Raw genomic sequence first — 21,606 nt, 5'->3', positions numbered from 1 at the left:
GCTGTCGGAGAGTGCAGACAACTTCATAAAAGCTGCACACTCGGTAACACGTCTTCTCCATCCATCTCCATCTCAAACTTGCATCATCTTGTTTACCAACCTTTCCCTTCAGTCCGTTGGACCTTACTCTGAAGCAATGACCTTTACTCAAGTACGGCGCAAGCTTGTGTTTTTGTTTTTTTTCCTCCCATCTGGCTGTGAGCACAAAAGCCATTCTCAGAGAGTTCAGCTCACAAAAAACATACCTAAGGTTGAAAACCACAGGCTGAGAATAATAAAGTCGGGTAACCTTGGAAGAATTGGTCGCTGCTAGTTCAGCTTAGTCTGTTGTGATTCACCTGCTATAACCACAGATAATCATATCACAGGCAACAAATTCATCTTTTTTAATTTTCTCCTCTGTTGCCTTGGAAACCTTAACGTCCTGCCACACCACCATAATTATCAGCATATTACCATAACCGTGCCCATAATACAAAGAAGTTCATTATGCTTGTCTATTGAAGTTATTTTGGCTTTTATTTGATGGGTTGGGGTTTATTATTGGTGTGAGGTTGACCATGGGCCGTCGTTAATAATGGGGAAAGCGGCAGTTTAACATTGACACTCCATTAACGGGTGCATGCACCACAGAGCACAGCCAGGCTAATGTTATTAAACTTATTATTCAGGCACCCTGTGCAGCTTGCCTCTGCTGCAGACACCCTTTTTGTAGAGCGTTTCGCAGACTAGTAGGATTTATTTTCTAACTCCCCCCAAAAATATCTGCTTATTTCATATCATAGGTTGAACATGAGAATAAAGAGACAACAGATATCAAGACTGCAATTAAAATACGAGTTTTAAAACTCATGATTGATAGGAAAATGAAGAAAATCTTATTTTTTAAAATTAAGATGCCCTCCTGTATGTGAAATGCCAATGAGCGCCATTTGTTTTTGGCCTTTGAATCAGTCGAGAGTGAAACGATGTGCTCTCCCTTGCAGGCGATGGTCCTGGGGTTTCAGAAAAGACAAGATTTTCTGTCAGGAGTTTCACTCAGTAGAGCTGTCCCCTGGGCACCGGGCTCCAGTTAGGAGGTAAGGAAGTCTAGTTTACAGTGACAGTTTGACCTTGATAGCGTGTCATGTATAAACCACCGGACAACAGCTTTGGGGAAGGCAGGAGCCGTGCAGAGAATACACAGCAGTGAAAGTGGTGTTTCAGGGTAGAAATAGGGCCCTAACAGGACAAGGGTATAGATGTGTGTAGTTAGTCTGGGCAAACTCATACAATGAGTCATCAAAGCCTTGGGCATTGATAACCTTGTTTTATCCCCCCACTGCTGTTCTTGTCATTGTCACTTGGGTTCATGCACGCTTCCTGCATATGCTGTGTCAATTGGCTGAAAATGAAGGAGTGGCAGTCGTTGGAGAAGCAGGTGTTTTCCCTTCATTACTCCCTGACAATGCCCCATCTGGTGTGGGGGACACGCTGCCACCGCCAACCGCCTGCCAACCAGGGGAACAAACACTTGCAAGAGAAGCTGACGGTGAAAAATGGGATGGCAGTTTGGAAACTAGTGGGACACATATAACTCTGGGATAAACAGTCACAATTCAGTCGAAAAAAATGTCGATAAGATTTATAAAAAGTCATCAATGCTAGTATAATGGTTTGATATTTTACTGACAGTTTGAGGCACACAAACCAGGAGAGGACAGATTGGCTGAACCAGACTTGAAATCCTCGACTTGCTATTCCCAATATTACCTTTAGGGGGCGCCAAAGATACAGTCTTTCAAAAAAGATGTCAATCCTGGATGGATGTGCCAAACCATGTCATAACACTGGATTGTAGGGGGGAAAAAAGGAGATGTGGAAAGAGGAACAATTTTCATAATGGAGCATCACTCTCTGACTGGAAAACACAATTATGGGCAAAATGTGGCCACAGCATGAGGGTAAAGTTAAAGTGGCCCTTTAGCGAAGCCTAATAGGTTCTGACTACAGATGAGCAGAAACTGTGGCCGGTGTGGAGCACAAGTTTTAGTTCCGGGCCATTACTGTCATTCTGAACGACAGTTTAACCGTATACACTCAAGCCGGCTCTGCTCTCCTTCCTTGGTCTTTTGAACAATTATTTTGAGTCTGAGCAGCTTCAGGGGAGTAATGTGCCCTCATCACCTGAAGACCGCTGCACACATGCTCATCCAGCAGTGAGTCAGGATGTAGCCTTTCCATCAATTATAGTCAAATAATAGATAACAAATTACAGAATATATATCTATTTGCCATCTCGTCAGACCTAAAATGTAGAAATTGTGAGTCTATTACTTCTAACTGGCTGATGAATCATACGTACACACACACACACACACACACACACACACACACACACACACACACACACACACACACACACACACACACACACACACACACACACACACACACACACACGCTAAGTAGTTTGCATAATCTTTTACAACCGTGTTGGGAAAACAATAAATGATAAATAATGATTTCAATTGTATAATTTCTGGAAACAATAAACATCTGTTTCATTTTGTTCATCTTAATTATTGTGCCTGGCATCTTTCGTCCCTGGAAGTAAATTGGATATAAATTGGTTATTTGCGTCTGAAAATTAATGTTTGTTATCAATCAAATTTAAAACAAATTGATTTCAATTAATTGGAAGTTGCAGCCCGTCTTTCCTCCCCGTTTTCCTGCTGTAGGCTTTCTCTTATTCCGAAAGCCCAACCCCTCCGTCTCATCCACACACCCCTCCACCTGCTCCAGCTCCCTGCAATTGGTCGGTAACGCACACAGGCCCGCCCTAATTGAAGAGCTCTTTAAATATGTTTACAATGAAAAGTAACCAAGAAAAACCGGCCGAACCACAGTTTTCATCCATTCAGAGGTGGAGAGAGTCGGTGCGCGAAGGAGAGAGCGCTACTATGTAAAAGACCTGCTGTTACGCACCGAGGGCTTGATATAATACTAACTCACGCACAGTAACCGGCGTGCGCCCTCACACACACACACACACACACGCACACACACGCACCACTCGCAGAGACGCTGAATTCTCTGCGGGGAGAGTGAACCTACGAGTTGGTGTCACTGTGATTTCTCCAAAGGAAGAGGAATAACGAAGAAGAGATCACGGGGAATATCGGCGACAGCGATGGCTCTCCCGTCCGTGTGGAACTACTGCGTCCCTCTCACCGTCATCACAGTCGCCTGCTTGGTGCGCACTGGTAAGAGTCGGACGAGAGAGTGTGAGTGTGACGTGAATGAGAAGAGTGCTTTACCGTCCGCGATGTGGATGTGTCTTCCCCCCCACCCCAGTGCAAGTTTCCTTAAGTCTAGAATAGGGGAATAGCGCGCAAAAACGCGTCAGGTCTGTTCAGACTTGTCAGGCAGGGATGAAGGCGGAGGAGGAGCTCACCGCGGGACAAAAACACGTGCAGAACATTCCTTTTTGCGCTCGTCCTGCGGACCGATGCTTGGATTCAGCGCTGGCATGTTTAGAATGAAAGCAGTCTGCGCACGTCTGAGCTTCTTGGGTGTGAATCATTGTTTTGAGCATTTCCCTCAAATATACAGCTGGAAAAACCCCGAGCCACCAGGATAAAATAAAAAGTGAAAGGCACGGACCCGCTTTCACTTTTCCTTCCCTCCACATAGCAGAAATAACACATGAAATCGTGGTCTGTTGACCCTTCTGTGCAAGATGTGGGGGGAAGGGGGTCTTCAGAGACTTCTGGGGACATTTTTGCATACAGTCATGCATGTAAAGATATTCTATTTAACATCCTGTCAGCCACATGAGTCCCAGCAATTTCCCTGCAGAGCATCGGACGTGTGTGTCACATCAGACCCAGCGGTGTGGTGTTTGCCCCTGTTTTATATTCCACAGTAGTGTCAGGGACTGAATGGACCTTTGAGACCTCACCTTATCAGTCACAATAACACCTAACAATCTGTATGACACATCATTGTGACCGCACCTGCAGTCCCTGTATTTCCTCCCCACTCGAACATCTCCTCGTGGGATAGCCCTGTATCTCTTCCTTATAGGCACAATAGATTTCATGGTCACTACCCTGTACTAACCGCTGAAAGACTAAAGGCTTGGATGCGGCCCCAATCATGATTCTGAGCAGCAGCATCCATCTGCATGGATGTGAAAATATAGAGCTTATTAATTTTCACCCCAGGCTTCAGTGATTCTCATCAGGAACCAAGAAGTTGCTTGGTTGATTTGTGGCTGTTAAAGGTTTTTTATTTAAGGGCTCGTTGCTATGTCGGATATTTGCAGACAACCGTGGTTTTATTGTCGTTGTGATGTCTGATTTTCATTAAGGAGGCTGTGCCGCTTCATAACCATTTACCCACTTGATCAGATACTGTCCTCTCAAAGACACGTGCATTGATTTTCTCCCTTGAGCACCTTTGCATCCATTTGTGTGTGTTTCTACAGCAGTGGAGGGCTCATTCACATGTACAAGTGGGTAGAAATTTGTGTCAGTCTAACTGGAATACAGTACTGTGTAAAAGGTGTGTGTTTGTGTGTGAATACTCGTTTATGAATATGCTTGCGTGTTGCATGTAAATGTGCTGCTTGTCTCTGTGTGTTTGTGTTGCTGACTGAGCCTGGTTTTGCTTGAGCTGCAGGCAACCTCTGCTGGGGGCTGCTCACTGATCATCGCCATTAATCTAGCCACTGACAGGGGCTGGGGGAGACAGGGGCTGCAGGGTGGAGGGAGAGGGAATTGTGTAAAGACAGTCTGTTTCTTCACACTCCGTGCACATGCACACACTGTGCACATGCACACAGTTAAAAATGCCTCAGATAACAAATCAGCATGTCTCGGCCCTTTCTCCATTGTAGACAAAAATGGCAAAACTAATCTAAAAGAAAGATGGAAGAAAAGGTGGGGAAGGATGAGGGGGTTAGTGCCTGTTTTTTATTCCAGTAGCAAATTTGATTGATTTATTTGACAGATAGGCGAATGGGAGGACAGTGGGGTGAGGGAGGGTGAGAGGGTGCTGTGAAGACGGTGAGGCCGAGAGACTTGGCCCTCCTTTGAAGACGGAATGAGAGATGGAAGGCTGGAAAAATGGATGAGCAAAGCAGGCAAAGAAGAGCGAAGAAAATGGGAAGAGTGAGAGAACAAAGGCAGAAAGACTTCAGATAGGCAGGCTTGAGGGATGCACGCACACATGCACACACACACATGCACACACACACAGTCATCGCTGTGTCTTTTGAGTGCATGCCTCTCTGGGGCTGGCTGAGCCACCACAGCTGTGGGCCAACACTTCCACCCCACGTACGGTCACAGCGGTAACAAATGCTGTCAACTCCACCTCTGCTGCTCGCCCTCTGATTATACCCACATACACCTCGATCACTTCTATTCCTCCACCTCCTCCGCATCCCCTCGCCTAGGCCTCCCATTACCACCTGCCTTATCGCCGTGTGCATTAAATCACCACCATTTGTTTATTTGAACGTTTGCAATGAGAGCCATCCGTTTGAGCTTGTTCCCCCCATCCTGCTGTTTGGACCTTGGCTGCGGCTCTGGCTGTTGAAAAACGGCAGCAGTTGGACGTACTTGTGGGAGGAGATTTGAATACCAATTATAGGTGGTATATGTGTGCAACCACACAAACGCACACACAGACAGAGGCCTTGCATAAATCAATGCCGCTGTGAGTCACGGAGGGGGAGGCCTGCCGTGTAAACACAAACATCAAGGGAAATGCTGTACGTACGAAAAATCAAAAGATATGGACACAGGGACAGGAGCACATGTTCACTCATTCACGGACAGCTTGATATAGACACCTTATGTAGTATTTTAGAGGCTTTTTTCCACAGTGGAACAGGATTGCGAATGAGTGAGTCCAATTGTAGGTTTAGATGGTTGTCAGATGCCGCTTGCATCAATGCCAGAATTAAGATTGCTACTTTATATTTCTCAACACCGTGCCAGGCTTGCTATTTCAGCAGGTTTCTTTGTTCTCTAATACACGGCAAGAGTCCTCACTGAGAGCAAAGGTTTAGTCTTCTGATCTGTGGATAATAATTCACCCCCTAAAGTAAAATAAATGTGTCCGCAATTTAATTAAAAAGACCAAGACCTCCTGTCTTCACTCTCTGCCCTGCCACCTGCTGGCTCACAGTGTAAGTCTGAGCCCGGCTCTCAATCAGATCTCATTCAGTCTTTTGTAGTTCTGAATAACTGGACAGCTTGAACTTGACGGAGAGTGCCGGTATGCTTGAGAGAAGCTGAAATGAGTCATTTTGGAAAAAAAAACCCTCACTGCTGTCATTCACTGCCCTTTGTGATCAACTAATGCAGTCTTAAAGGTCCCTGACGGGACGTTCTACTACCTCGGCTCAGCAACTGCTTTGGCAAAAGCTCCATAAACAAATTGGACGATGTGACTTTCTGTGGAATCCACGAGTGAAAGAGTTACAGAGTTTAGTGTGGGCTGGTTTTATTCTCCCCTAGGCTTTTATGGGTCCATTACTCAGAAGTAGAAGAGGGTCCCTGGCTCATTGTTTAGTGCAGGTGATGTATTTTACAGTCATTTTCTCCTAATCTGCCTCCGGTCTTCAGAGCAATCTATAACTTCTTGTTTTGAAGTACTTTTCTTTCACATTATGATGGCATCTCAATGACCCTCTTCAGCATTATATACCTGATGCACAGACAATTTTATTTTTACATCAACTCAGAAATATAGGGAAGTAAAACCAGATAAATCATTTCATTTCCGCTGTAAGGACAGATCATATGATATCGTCGTCTCACATCGTCTTTCACATCCTAGAGCCAGTGATGTGTTTCGATCTGTTTTGCCCTTTTGTAGAGGTTTGTGTGTCACATGTAGCGCAGTGATTGAAGGGGCCACAGGAAGACGCTGATCGCTATATGAAGTCTTATCTCTCGTTTGGCCATTTGTTTAATTATCCATTAGTAAAACTTTCTGTCAGTCTAATCAGGCCAGTGCTAATGTAGAAACACTCTTTATGGCTGCCACCTCATCCCCTTCCCATTACTATTCCCCAGACAGTGCTGCTTGTGATTATCATAATGGTGATCTATGTCGTCCTTATGTGTCGCTCTGTGAGAACAACTGGCATTTCACCAACTTGGCCACAGAAGTTTTTTTAATGCTTAGTAGGATGCCAAGGACGTCTCCTTCACTTGCTGCCATCCAAAGCCTGTCAATCAATCAGCGCTCTCAAGTCCATTCAATCGGATTGGCTCGGCTCTGAAGCTGTTCGGATGCAGCTTTGTCTAGCGTGACCTAACGTCCCCCTGAGCCAGCAGCTTTTCTTTGGCTGCTGACCCCTTTAGCTGCATATTTGTCTTTGCCATGAGAGTGTGAAATCAGTAAACAGTGATTCCCTCTGCACAACACTCAAAGGCAGATTATAATGTACTCTTTCTGCTGTGGTAAAAAGTGTGTTTAAAGCTATAATGTGGTTGAGGAGCTGGCATGGAGAGAGCGGGAAGAGATCTTTAGTCTGAAATAACATTTGCACCACAGGGTGAGCATTCTTCCCTATTGATGATACGGTTTCCATGACGAAGAGTAAATGTTTAGATGTCCTGCTAGGCCATGGGCTTATTTAACACCCTCTCCTACTGTTTTGACACCTACCTCTGCCACTCCCACGGGGTGCAGTGCTAACTTAGCTCCTGGTAGCTCCAGTAACCAAGGTGATTATCCCCTCTAAGGCACTATGGCATAGCCCTCACAGGCCATGATTGGGTGAGGGAGACTGATTGAGCTAAAAAGGGCAAGTACCTAAATTTGAGAAGCTGGAAAAATGTGCACTCTGCCAGTGTGGAGACTAATACACATCCCACCTGGATGATACCATGTAGAGAGATGACAAGGCCAGGATGGCTGGTAATGAGGTGTTCATCCAGTGGTAAGAAGGGTCAGTCAAGGACTTAAACCTAGGTGAAACTGTCAAGGCTTGGCAGAGAGGTTGCCTACAAGACTCAGCTTCCCTTTACCTTTGGGAGGTCTGTGTATCTAATGGATCCTAGCTGATGAAGAGTGACCGGACTTAGCCGGAGCACTGAGGTACTGATGGGGTCAGAGCAAGGGAGTGAAAGAGAGAGGGTGAGATGGCTGGCTGAACAGTGTATAAAAGAGAGAAGGGAGGGAGGTAGGGGTAAAGGGAAAGTGCTAGGGGCATGTGTCACAGATCAGTGAAGCAGGGAGGAGTGTAGCAGAGGGAGAAAGTCAGGCGGAGAGGAGTCCAACAAACAAGTGACTGATTGCAGGATTTCAGCTCTGAAATGAAAGGGTGTAGCCGAAAAACGACAAGTAAGAGAGGGAGAACGAGGAACCCCTGCTGAGGAGAGTGACGGATTTTGGAGGCGGGAAGAAAAAAGGAGGAAGGAGAGGATGGTGAGTTCAACCAGTGCAGAAAAGTACATGGTGCTAGTGAGGGTAGGAGGAGGAGAGACAGAGAGATAGATGAAGACAGAGAGTGTGTAGGTGACCACACCAGAGAGATGAGATGTCATGATCGATGAGGCCACGGCGTGAACACACAAACAGTGTACACACAAACACACACTAGAAGCAAACAAGCACCAAAGTTCTTTTATTCCCACAACTCCTGGCCTTCCTCCTACTTTATGAGTAGTTACACAAGGCCTGGGCTCAAATAATTAACACCCACACCGCACAAGCCTATTCATCTGTCTGCCATTTAGAAACTGTCTTTGTATCATTGCCATTAAGAGGTTCACTTTGATGAGATCGACAGAAGCTGAAAATTACCAGTCAAAGCACTGCATTATCTACAGGGAAATCAGATGGAGATCTTAAGAAGGCAGACACAACAATGTTGAAGAGGCCTCAGACGACTTTCTATCATGGACAACTCTTTAAAATATTTCTCCCCCCAAATAATTTATTCATTGGAGCTGTGACCATGGCTAGCAGAGATATCGTGGTAGTGTCAAGTTACTTACATATTTTTCTTTCTCTACCGTCATCAGTGTTCAGTTTAAGGCATCGTGGAGGCACATTCGAAATCGAGAGGCAAAGTTGAATGTTAGCATTAAAGAAAATTGTTATAAATAGTAAAAGATAAGCAGAAAATAACACATTATCTCTCACTGCTTGTGCATATCTGTTTCTCCCTGTGGCCATTTGTACATAGAGATCACTCATTGGGTTCAGTTAGCCGCTTTTGAAATCTTCCAGTTGCGGCTTACACACATTATGCAGCATCAAAACGCCACACTTTGGTCCTGCACTGTTGCCTTGCCAGCTCGTTGGCTTGTTGACTCTTGGAAAAACACTGACCCTGATCATCACAGCTGCATTTCAACTACGTGGTACCAGCTTGATTCACATAAAGCTTTTGTATCACATGCTTTCATGGAGGTCATTTTCCGTTAGACGATAGTCACATCTCGGACTAGCTGGTCGTCATAGTGACACCATGAGAAGTCTTCGGTAACAAAAACATTTCTTCCAACACTCTTGATCCGCTCATCAGCTATCAAATACAGGACATCTTCACCTCCTCAAGAAGTGATAAATTACAGCAGAGGTGGTACCCAGTAAGTTGCACCAGTGACCATTTACTTTTTTACGTCATGGAAAACTAAAAACAGCGAGTCAATACCGCGCAGTACGAATGCAGCTTAAGCCTTTGTTGCTTTTATTTTATCATTTATAAAGAACGTCCAGGTGGGATAAAGGTACCCCCCTCCCACCTTGAAAAGATGGTGTAAATGGGACCATTAACCCTTATCGAGAACAGTGAAGCGCAACAGTTCCGCTTCATACATGCTGTGTAAAAGCATCTCAAATCTCTCTCTCTCTCAAGCCAGAGACAAGAGCATCAACATCAGGAGCGCCCAACTCTGATCCACTTCATTAGCAAACCACAAACAACCATTAATTATAGCCAATTAATTAGCGGCACATGAAAATAACCCTGGAGAAGTTTGTGTCGCTCAAAGACCCCCAAGCGCTTGTAGGAGCGAGATGAAGAGAGACAAAGAAAGAAGAAAGAAAAGGAGAAAAAATGAGGGGAATAAGCCTGCAGTCATGCTTAATGTGCTGGGGCGAGATTTACCGCAATGATTTGCTGGGCTCCTTTGGGATTCATAAGGTCATCAATTCATGCGCCGCTCTCAGCAGGGTTAAACAAAAGTGAGGCTATGCACTGTCTGCATTGAAGTAGAGAGAAAAGAAAGGAAGCAGGGCCAAATTGGATTGGTGCTCCAATTGTTTCTACAGAGAGTGTTACAGTTGGCAAGACCACTTAAAAAGTGGCCAAGCACCAATGACCTTGAGGAAAGTGCTGGCTGATTCCCTCCCAGGATTCATTTTTCCTGAGCAGCAGAAGTGACATTTAAGTGTGAGACTGCTCATCCTCCTTATGGTCGTAAACAGATACACCCATTCTCCCCTTATGTCCCATAAAGTGCACCGGCAGAATGAAGCCGCTTGACTCACGTTTTTAGATATGTTTGTATCTCCGTGTCTGTAAAGATGGATGTTATCGTGGACCACAGAAATGTCGGCCCTTCTTTCTAGCCATGATAGTAGAGGAGTGTAACATCCATGTCCTCTCTAATACTGAAAGAGTTTGACACAGCCCCTGAGCTTTAGGTATGCTTATGGCAAACGTTGCTTTATAGTAACCACCACCTGCTGGGCGGTTGTATTTAACGGAGCTGTGAAGCCAGTCGCAGAGGCTGGTGGGGTTTCTTGGTAGATACCAAAAACAGTGAGGGGTTTTTGTGTCTGCAGTATGGATCCTGCAGCGTGGAGAGCCGCACAGCTCACACACTGTGGCCTCATGACTGCATATACAGTAACACACTTTATTGCAAGAGAAACTAATAAAAGAAAGCTGTAGGGGAATGTGCTTTCATTCTTGATTATCTCGCTATTCCCAAGGGCCAAGATGACTGCCATCTGTCCTCCCTTTTATCAACGCAACTACATCCAGCAAAGTATTTTTTTTTTAACTTGCTGAGCTTCTGTTTTGTGGTCTGTCTCTTCCAAAACCAACCATATCCTCACATACTGTAGCCATTTCATTTTAGGCTAGAAATCATATATTCTGTTGTGATTGTTCTGTTTTGTTTTGTTTTTTAAATTTCCAAATAAAGTAACAAAAGTTATAAAATTTTTTCGCAAAACGTATGGAACCATTGGAATGAAAAGACCAATGCTCATACTTCTGGACAGTAGAACACTTGTGTTCATGCAAATGAAATAATGATTTTTTATCATTACTATCATTGAACTATATCATATTTACCCTGATACATGTCAGTGAAGTGTGGCGCATGTGAAATGAATTATTCTGTTAACAATAGCACATTTATAAGATTGACACTCCTGGAGGCAACAGTCAGGAGACAGTCCGTCAACGTCCTCGACAGTCTCAAATGAACGTTTTGGTGAAAAAGCTACAACCCTGGGTGATTGATTAGTTAAGCTTCATTATAATATCAACATGATCGTATTTATCTTTACATATTTACACAGATTTTTTCAGCTTCTAAAGTGATTAAACTCCATGAAGGCACTGGTACTCGCAATACTTAAGTTTGCAAGTTAAATGTATGCTTATTCACCAGGGAGATGGACTTTAGTTTTGCAATGAGGAAAGCAATTTATTTGCTGAAACCAAAGGTAATTAAAAAAGCGTGTTGATCCTGAGTGATGACTGGCCATGTTACAGATGTGAGCCACATCTCTCTCACACACACACACACACACACACACACACACACACACACACACACACACACACACACACACACACACACACACACATGCATTTATATATATATGCGTGCTGGATACGCACCAACACAAGCATTACACTGGACTCAGGAGACCATAGAGACCTTTTCAAAACTTATTTACTGCAGTGTGTGGCATCCTGATCGTCTGCTTTTTAAATGCCATGTTCCCTCTCCGACTTCCGTCTCCTAAGGTTCATTAGACAGAGAGACACAGCTGATTATTGTGTTTCAAGTACGCAGACATATTCACAGATGACTCAAAACTGTTCTGATATTTTTTTGTTCTTTAGCCACCCACTCCCCTCTTTTTAAATTATTTTAACCTTTTTATTCTCAACCAAAACAGGTGTTTTCACTCTTGATCACTGGCTTCGTTGTCATCCTGCCCGCCCCTGAAGCCCTCCCTTCATTCTGATCCCTCACTCAGCCACTTCTCCCACAACGTGAAGTCTATTCAAGGGCCTCCGCAGTGTCTTTTTTATCTGTACTCGCCATGATCACTCAAAAGCTTTTTAATCCCTCAGATCCCTCTTGATGCTCCTGTCTTTTTAAGCAGACCTGCCAAATGTTTTTTGTTGTTGTTTTTTTTCCAGCTACTGCGTATTTTGACGTTAAAGTAGGCCTATACGATTTGTGACTTTAAACTATGCAAATGCCGGTTAGGAAGAACCTGGGGCTTTAAGCCTCCTAAATGGTACCAGGATGCTCACACATGCCGAAATTGGTGTGTTCCTAAAAGTTTTCATCTTTCTTCTCTTCTCTTCCTATCTGATTTATATGTTAAATAACGTGGCTCTGGCAGCAAGTTGGTACAGTGCTATGAATGCATGTGAATTTAGCACGATGGGTTACGCACTCGTGAAGCTCAGAAAACTTCCTCAAGGTTAGCAGGTCTGTGTTACCTTGTTGGTACAGTGTGTCAATGCGTACAGCCATGCACACCTCTGCTCATCTGATCCAGGGGCATGTCCACACCAACTTGCTCCATCTGTCACTGCGAATCTGCACCGAAAGGGAGACGTGCTGATAGCTGAAAATAATTTTGGTGGACGAGTGGGAGGAACTTCTCATTGCCAAGATCGTTCGCTGATGGATCTCTTGGATAATAACCTTCCTGCTGCTTGCCCCCTATTCCACCCCCCTCTTCCTATTTACCTCTTGCGCTGTAGCTGCGGGCTACAGGATTGACAGGGCCAGGTGCATAGAGGTAGAGAGTGAGATGAATGGAGCGGAAGAGAAAAGAGAGAGGAGGGATTGACAGAGCCCAGGTGGATAGCCTGAACGCATGAGCTTCTGCTTTCCCTTTCTCCCCATTTGCATAGACAAAATGGGTTTTCCCTCTGACTCTTTTATTTTCCTCTCTCTCACCATTTTCACACACCACATCATTTCATTTCCAATATTTTGGTTTCCCTCCTCTTCTCCTGCTGCTATTCTCAGAATAACTTCCACTTCCTTCCTTTTCTTTCAACTTTCTGTTTTATTTTTATAGTCAATTGCCTTTATTCATTTTACCTTACCTTCAGATTTACCTCCTCTACCCATCTCCCTTGCTTTGGGCTTGCTGAACTGTGCATTTTACTTACATGCTGCTCTGCAGTATTCTGGAGGTGGAAGCTCATTTTCATTGTATGTGCACTTCAGAGACCGTCTGGTCCCCCCAACCATCGCTGTTCATCTCCCACCCGCCCTCTTTTGCTCCCTTGACTGTTTTTTTACTAACCTTATATCTTCTCTGTTCCTTCCAGCACCCTCTCCTCATTCCCCACTCGCTCCCTGTACTCTCCCTGATGCCTGCGCATAACTTTGTTTTCCTATTATTTGCAGCAAAGCAGAGTTTAGCTCCTTCATATTTAATTTCCCCATTTACTTCCTACCAATCTCTTGTGATCAGTCCATCACACACACACACACACACACACACACACACACACACACACACACACACACACACACACACACACACACACACACACACACACACACACACACACACACACACACACACACACACACACACACACACACACACACACACACACACACACAGCATCATTCTTCTTTCCTCCTAAACTTTTTCCATCTCTGGTAGGCACTCACTTATATTACATATATAATATTATACACCCCTATTTCACTTCTGCTTGGCCTGCTGATGGCATATTGGTCATTTTACTGTGTGTGTGTGTGTGTGTGTGTGTGTGTGTGTGTGTGTGTGTGTGTGTGTGTGTGTGTGTGTGTGTGTGTAAAAGGCCGAGCAGGAGCAGTATTCTACTCACACATGCAGACACATACACATGCATCATTGTCCTTCAGTTTTTGTCATGCCAAACACACTCCTGACTGGCTCAGCCTGAGTCTGAGCTGAAATTTTGCATAACCAAGCATGTGCTTAAGTATGAAGATATTTTTGAATAGTTTATTTTCACACAATTGATGTGCACACATTCCTTTAAGAGACCTGCAGCTTCTCCTCTGTAATATTCCACCCGTATATACTCTTTACATCCATACATATATACAGCTGACAGTGTCTGATAACCTCACATACACACAGACAGATACACAAATAAACACACAGAAAAATGGCCATCACACTGCCTCAAAATTGCTGAATTGAGTTATGTAGCCTGTCAGTCAACTCCCAAACATGCACCCCCTGCCCCACCCTCCCAACAGTACCCCTCTATACACACATCAGCCTGTCTGACGGTGCATATTTCGCATGGGGAAGGGACTCAATTACGGCGAAGGTGAAAGAAGCAATAAACACGGTGCTGATACAGTGAGGCTCGCTCAGCAGCACTGCAGTCAATCACAGAGCCAGGTAGGTATCCACTACTGTTTTGCTCATCCGGTTGTGAAGTACTAGTAATGGCCAGGGGTTGTGGATGGATAGAGGAAGGGAGGCAGGGAAGGTTGAGAGCAAAATGCTGCCATCCGACCCCTTAGAAAATGATGTGACAGACATGAATTACATGGACCAGCTTATGGTTGGATGGATGGATGGATGGATGGATGGATCGGTGGATGAAGGGAGGGAAGGAGGGAGGCAGTAGGACATAACAGCTTCCAGTTGTCAGCCTACACATATAGATGGACTCTACAGGGAGTACTGTATGTCTGTGTACCGATCAATCACTATCAACTGTCATCTTTCTGTCCATCTGTCTCTCTTGATATTTCTATCTTTCTAGCTCTTGATATCTCCATCTCTGCATCTATCTACACAATCGGTCAAAAGTTTTAGAACACCCCAGTTTTTCCAGAATTTCATTGAAAATGATCAAGTTTAATGTCTGAGTGTACTCTGAAATTAAAGCATAGAACAAATAAGCAAATGTTACCAACCCTGGATTCAGCAAAGCAACCCGAAACCATCACACTTCCTCCTCCATGTTCAACAGTTGATGGCATACACTGAGGAACATCCTTTCACTCACTTGATGCTGTACGTAAGTCCTGTGGCATGAGTGGAAGATTTCAAATTTTGATTCATCAGTCTGACATCTTCTTCCAGTTTTCAATAGTCCACTGGCACCATTTCATTGCCATTTTTTCTTATTCTGAAGTCTCAGCAATGGATTTCTTGTTGCAAGTCGAACCATGAAACCTGCAACTCGATGTCTTCTCTTGACAGTTGAAATGGAGACTTGCTTACTACGACCACTACTGAGCTGTGCTTGAAGCTTTTGTCCTGTGAGTCGCCTTTCACGATAGGTATCGACTCTCAGGAAACTTGTCCTCTGATTCTGCTGTGGCTTTGGGTCTGTCAGACCTCTTCCTGTCTGCATCTCTTCCAGTTTCTGAGTGCCTTTTGACGGTGAACGACACTGTACTTACTCACACCTTGACTTTATTGGCAATTTCTCTGTAACACAGACCTGCGTTTTTAAGTGTTATGATGGTCTGTCTCTATTCTGTTGTTACTTGCCTTTTTCTCTTTACAGTAACACACCACTTTCTGCAATACAATTCTGTTCAAATAATGCTACAAACGGTATGATACCAAAGTGTGTTCCAATACTGCTTTAATGCAAACAGAAGGGGTTGTAAGTAATTGAGAAACATTGGGACTCTTGTTGGAATTGGTAGCACCAACTTTTGAGGTTTGATTAACCTCCGTTTCTGCAGAACTGCTTTAAGTTGTGAACCCATCTCTGGCTCGAGTTTTGTATAAACCTGAAATATATATTATTTTTCAGTTTTTAAAAAAAACGTTATTGTTTTTCTCTGGCAGTTCACCGTTTTACCTGTGTACCATTTCAAGAAGTTCAATGTTTGAAACATGAATTTAAATACAAAACTGGAAAAATATTTAAAAACTTTTAAAAATTAAACTTTTGACCAATAGTATATATAGATGGCTAGACAGAGATATCAAGATCTGTGTCTGTATCTCTATCTCTCTATTTATGCACACACACACACACACACATACACACACACACACACACACGCATTTGACCACCATGGTCACAGTTGGTTACCCTCCCACACAAGAGGACCATCAACACAATCACACAAAACAATGCATCATTTGCCCAGCATGCATCTGTTTTTTGTCTTGATTTGTGTGTTTGTGTGTGTGTGTGTGTGTGTGTGTCTGTGGTTGTGTGTGTGTTTTTATGTGTGAGGCTGATACTACAAACACCTCGCCTGATTTAGCTGTCAGTAGTTCCATTATTTATGCAGTACCACTGCAATATTGTCAGGACACTACACGCAAGTGACAAACAACAGCTATGAAATCATTACCCTCGTGTCCAACTTTTAATCTTTGAGATAGGGTGCACTTTTGACAGAAACACGGTCATTTTTTCCCTTACCTCTAAATAAATGGATTTACTGTAGATTATTTCGGTTGAACTGTTCTGCTTAGAGTCTGGCAGCTCTTTCTTCATGCTCCTCTTTGGTGAGTACAGTATTACCATTTATAAATAAGGTCCAGAATCATTGTTTGGGTTTGGGACAGGAATATCCTAGTGACTGTCATATTTGAGTGTTTTACACGTGGGAGCTTTCCATACTGTATACATAAAATCTAATGAAAAATACCCTGACAGCTGATGAAATGTCGCTCTATTTCAGCACTAACAGGTGAACAGTTTGTGGGAAATAGGCAGCATATGTAAGAGAGTGTATGATCACCAAAAATATTTAATTCCGGCAGTAATGATGTTTCATCTGAAGTTTATTCAACTAAAATATAAAAAATCTATGTGCGAAATCCAAATTAACCACATTCCTTGAACGGCTCAGATTACTGCAGAGTACCGGTACTTGTTGAGGTGAAACCTTTCAACGTAACTCTTAGAAAGAACCTTTTTATCCACATAATGCAATTCAAAGGAGATAATACAGATAGTCCTCAACTTACGGACATCCATCTTTCGAACATTCGGCCACTTGAACAAACATGTGCTGCCATAGCTGACTATTGTACTGCAGTTCCCCTTTCTGCCACAACCCCCGCTGAGCAGCACCGCTTTAATCACGCAGCTCTGACACTCGTTTACCCCTGTTGTTCTCGTTGTTGGTGTTTCTGTGAACATCTCAGCATGTCTAGCTGTGTACCTTGGATAATTTACTGCTTATCACAGATGATAAAGCAAAGGCTAGTGAAGATAGTGGTAGTGGTGGCCATCTCTCTGAAGACAACTCTGCCTCAGGCTGACAGTGACTCCTCCCTCTTCCTCCTCCACTTCCTTCACTCTAAAGGTAAGCTATGTGCTACATGCTACATGATACAGTAGAGTGAATTGTCAACAGCTGTCTATTGCTGTTGTTGTTGGATAGGGTTGAAAACTGCTCATGAGTTCCTTGAAGTTTCTTCTTCTTCTTCTCTTCAGGGAATAAATTGTAAGGAACTAAACATTTATCGTGAATTAATCTGAATTCAAAGCAATCGTTTGAAGTAGGAGTGATGCTTAACAGTTGATATCGGAACTATACATATGTATTTTAATATGATTATATGTTTTTAATCTCTTTCATTGTACAGTAAATTGGTTTTATGTGCCTTTAATGGTTTCTGTTGATTGTAAGAGTCCAATATTTGTGGTGAACAGACATTAAGTCGAGTGATGTAAACTTGATTATCATTTTTCTGTCTGTTTTTTCAAACTGAAGTATGACCTACAAGGATTTTACTCAAAATGACCTGTACCTGTATTTTATTATGCATTGTTTTTAAAGTTGTCAGGTTGGCACCCTGTAGGACCTTAATGATGTAGGAACCAATGTTTTTGGGTTAGGTTTCTGAACGGAAGTATTAAGTGACACTAACGCTGAATTCTGAATGACTATTTTATGTTAACTATTGGTTGAGTTAATTGGGAAGTATATGGAAATAAAACAGAGTAATCAAGCATAAATTGGCATGTCTGACTTTTGATGACCAGGAAGCGCATCGGCGCATTATTCATGTAAGTACAGTGGATTACCTTAGTAGCTTAAAACCTTGGCTTAGTCTCTACACTTCTGAGGATAAAATTAAAATTCATTCAGCAGAGGTAGGGATGTAAAATTTACATTATGGTACAACAATATTTTATTTTGTTTATGTGATGTTTTTATGTCCTCTTATTATTTCTGGTAAGTCTTAGGGAATAGTACTTTCGTATCTAGTGTAACAATGCCTTTTAAAAGACCTCAACTGGTGAAGTCATTAAATGCTATTACTATGCTAAATATGAACGTATTTAAATGAGATTCAAATTTAATAAATAAACACTTACGAACAATTACGCTTACAAAAAACCAGAACAAATTATGTTTGAATGTTGAGGACTACCTGCATATCATCTATTGTATATACTGTATGTAAAGCACAGAAATGCAGGTAAACGGAGGTGCCCTTGTTTAAATTCAATTAGCTGTCATGTTGTGCCAGTTACGTCATTGTATTAGCATCGTTAGATCAAGTACAACTCAGTGATGATAGCTCCAACATCTTTATCACTCACAGCTACATTTTTTAACATATCTGTCTTCATCTCCGATAAATTTCTGTTCCCCTCGGCACACCCATATTTCACTTCTCCTCCCACTCTGTCACTCTGATTTTCCACCTTGCACACCTCCTGAAATTGCCACCAAGACCTTTCTTTTGGCAGTTCTTCCACTGTTTCTCCCATCCCCCCCCCCACCCTTTTGTTTTCCTCTCGGCCTCATTTTCCATCCGTCACAGGTTCTTGTCTTTTGTTCTCGCCCCAGACCTCTGCATCATTTGTTCCCTCTCTGTACAACTTCTTTCAGAAATTTGAGTTGGCTGAAGGCTAATCTGGGAGAGGAGGAAAAAATAGTAGGAAGGTCAACCACTGAGGAGACCCAGTTACTGTAAGGAACATCATAAACTCACATCATACACCAGCTTCCGATTTATCATCTTAATTACTCATGCAAAACATGAGGGTTGGTGACACTCCTGTTATTGCTTCTGTTATTAATAAAATGAGTTCTAGAATGAAGTGAGCTGCAATCAATAAGCGGCCTTAAAGGGAAATTAAACAAGGAGACATGGGGGAGAAGTTATAGCGACCAACTTTGTACAGCTTGGACAATGTTATTAGTTGCTGGTGCTGTTTTAATGAGGGCCATTTAATGGGCCAGAAAACAGGCACACACAACAGCTAGCAAAGTGAAAGCTGATTTGCATCTGCAAGTGCAAAACAAAGTCCAACAATACTTCTAAGCTAAACTGAAAAACAAGGGGAGTGAAATATGTGCCTGAGAAAGCAAAGACCTCATCCAATTCCTTCCAGCAGGCTTGCCCTGAAAGCCCCAACATTCACTTCTGCTTGTATTTGTCTTTTCCCCCCTTCTACCTATCTCTAATCCAGGTCTCTCCCTTTGTCTTTTCCTCCTTCAGTTCTCTTTTTAAATCCCGACTGCCTTTTTATTGAAAATGTATTCATTACAGGACAATAAAGGTCTGATTGGAATGAATGGTCTGGCTTTCAGAACAGCATGAAGAGACGTAAAGTGAATCTGTGGAAGTGTTACATACCTGATGTCTGCAATCAGAGGTCACACTGATTATTCTCCGCAATGTGTTGTTCAAGGCAATCGGCTGCATGCAATAACTGGAAAATTTGCAGCACAATGACTCGACTACTCAGAAACATGTGTGGATACAGCACAGGTTTTCGTCACTTCAACCATATTTAGCCATACTCACATTTAAACAAATCTCAGGATGTGATACTCATGTCAATTATGTGATGTGTCCACCCTGTGTGAAGTCAGAATAGCAATGTAATACACTCTAATAAAGACATCTCAAGACTGGATGAATGAGATGATGGGGACCTAAGTCTGGGTCTTCTCTAGACTTTTCTCCATTTCTGCTTTTTTCCCCTTCACTCCTAAGACAAGAAGATTCAGTCTCGTGACATTTGTTAAAAAATGATGATCGTTGGTCATTATTTCACACAAGAACGTCTCAATCTATGCTTGAACACTCAGAAATTGTGCTGTGGTAAATGAGAAGTGTCTCTGTGGGTATTAGCGGGAACTCCTTTATTCTGGAACTTGACAAAATGGCCACATCAATACATAGATGTCACAGCTTAGTTAGAGAACTAGACAAATCTACAAGCTCTTGTTTCATTATCTCTGCCAAATATGTCTGGCCATTCTCCCATTCAAACATATTTCCCACCGTCCTGGCTACGACAGGCCAACCTCACATTTATCTATTACGCAATTGGTTTAATCGCTGAATAAGAAGGTCTAAAAGGGCCTATTATCTTTGATGGAAAGTATATTGTTCACCATTAAGGTTATACGTTAATTGACTGATTGCCATTAATACCACATGTCACATGCAAAAATGTATAACAAACAATCATTAATAAACGTTAAAGAACATGATGAAAACAATTCCTAAAACTCCTACTTGATCCACTCCAAAGTTTAATGGGTTTTACATGGTTTATTCACAACCCCCCCACAATATTTACCTGAAATCTGTTGAGTAGTTTTCTTCAGCTATCCATCTAACAAGACAATGAATTCATGACTGATATTTTTGGTGCACAAACATCCTCAGTCCAGATTTGTAATATTACAGGTCACATCATTTCCTTGTTGCGGGTGCATCTATCTCCAGGTCTGTTCAGGCTGAAGGAACTCAGATTAAACTAAACAATACTGATCAAATATCAATCAAAACTCTATTGAAGTTGCCAAAAATGTTTCCCAAAAACATATTTCACTGTCGTTTTAGTTTACAATCAGGCCTTCTTGAAAACCCTACAAGCACTATTCCATCTTGTTTGGTACAAGGTCATTCATTTTGTTACTTTAATTGGTTATCCACCTTGGTGTACACCTCTAACACCACCCCCGGAGAACTGGAATAAACAGATTTTCCAGTCTAATGTCCATTTATGATTTAGATTGACCACGCAAAGCCATGTCAGGCTAATAGTGGCCAAAAGTTAAGAAGAAGTTGTAGAACCTGAATGTCCAACATATATTCTGGGTCCAACTTTCCCTGGATGCAGATGGCTACCTGACTCATTATATAAAATGCAATCATTACCCTCTTGATACGGCATCAAAGTTATTCTTAGATGCCCCAATTACTTATCACAATGTCACTTTTGGACTCTGCATATGGCAGGTGGTGAATTGTTTGGGTATGACTTAATAATGCCACTCAGTGTGACTTTATTTTGTGTGCACTACATTCTGAGAGTCACAAGTTGCCAAAACATTGCAGAAAAAACTGCCAGATATACTGGACAGAGCAGTGGTCATTAAAATCTGTTTTGGATTCTGTGGG

General features: G+C 42.7%; 1 protein-coding gene across 1 annotated transcript in view; it reads left to right on the top strand.

Annotated features, from left to right (window-relative positions):
* The first annotated feature begins 2,885 nt into the window (after positions 1-2,885).
* cadm4 (cell adhesion molecule 4) overlaps positions 2,886-21,606 on the top strand; it is a 142,080-nt gene continuing 123,359 nt past the window's right edge. The window contains exon 1 of the mRNA XM_068324230.1: positions 2,886-3,245. Within this exon, the coding sequence (XP_068180331.1) occupies positions 3,173-3,245 (73 nt within the window). The 5' untranslated portion in view covers positions 2,886-3,172. The remainder of the gene's footprint in view (positions 3,246-21,606) is intronic.

The sequence above is a fragment of the Antennarius striatus genome, chromosome 9, assembly GCF_040054535.1.
Source record: "Antennarius striatus isolate MH-2024 chromosome 9, ASM4005453v1, whole genome shotgun sequence".
NCBI lineage: Eukaryota > Metazoa > Chordata > Actinopteri > Lophiiformes > Antennariidae > Antennarius > Antennarius striatus.
Note: the sequence above shows the minus strand (reverse complement) of the source record. Positions and strands in the feature narration are given on the sequence as shown.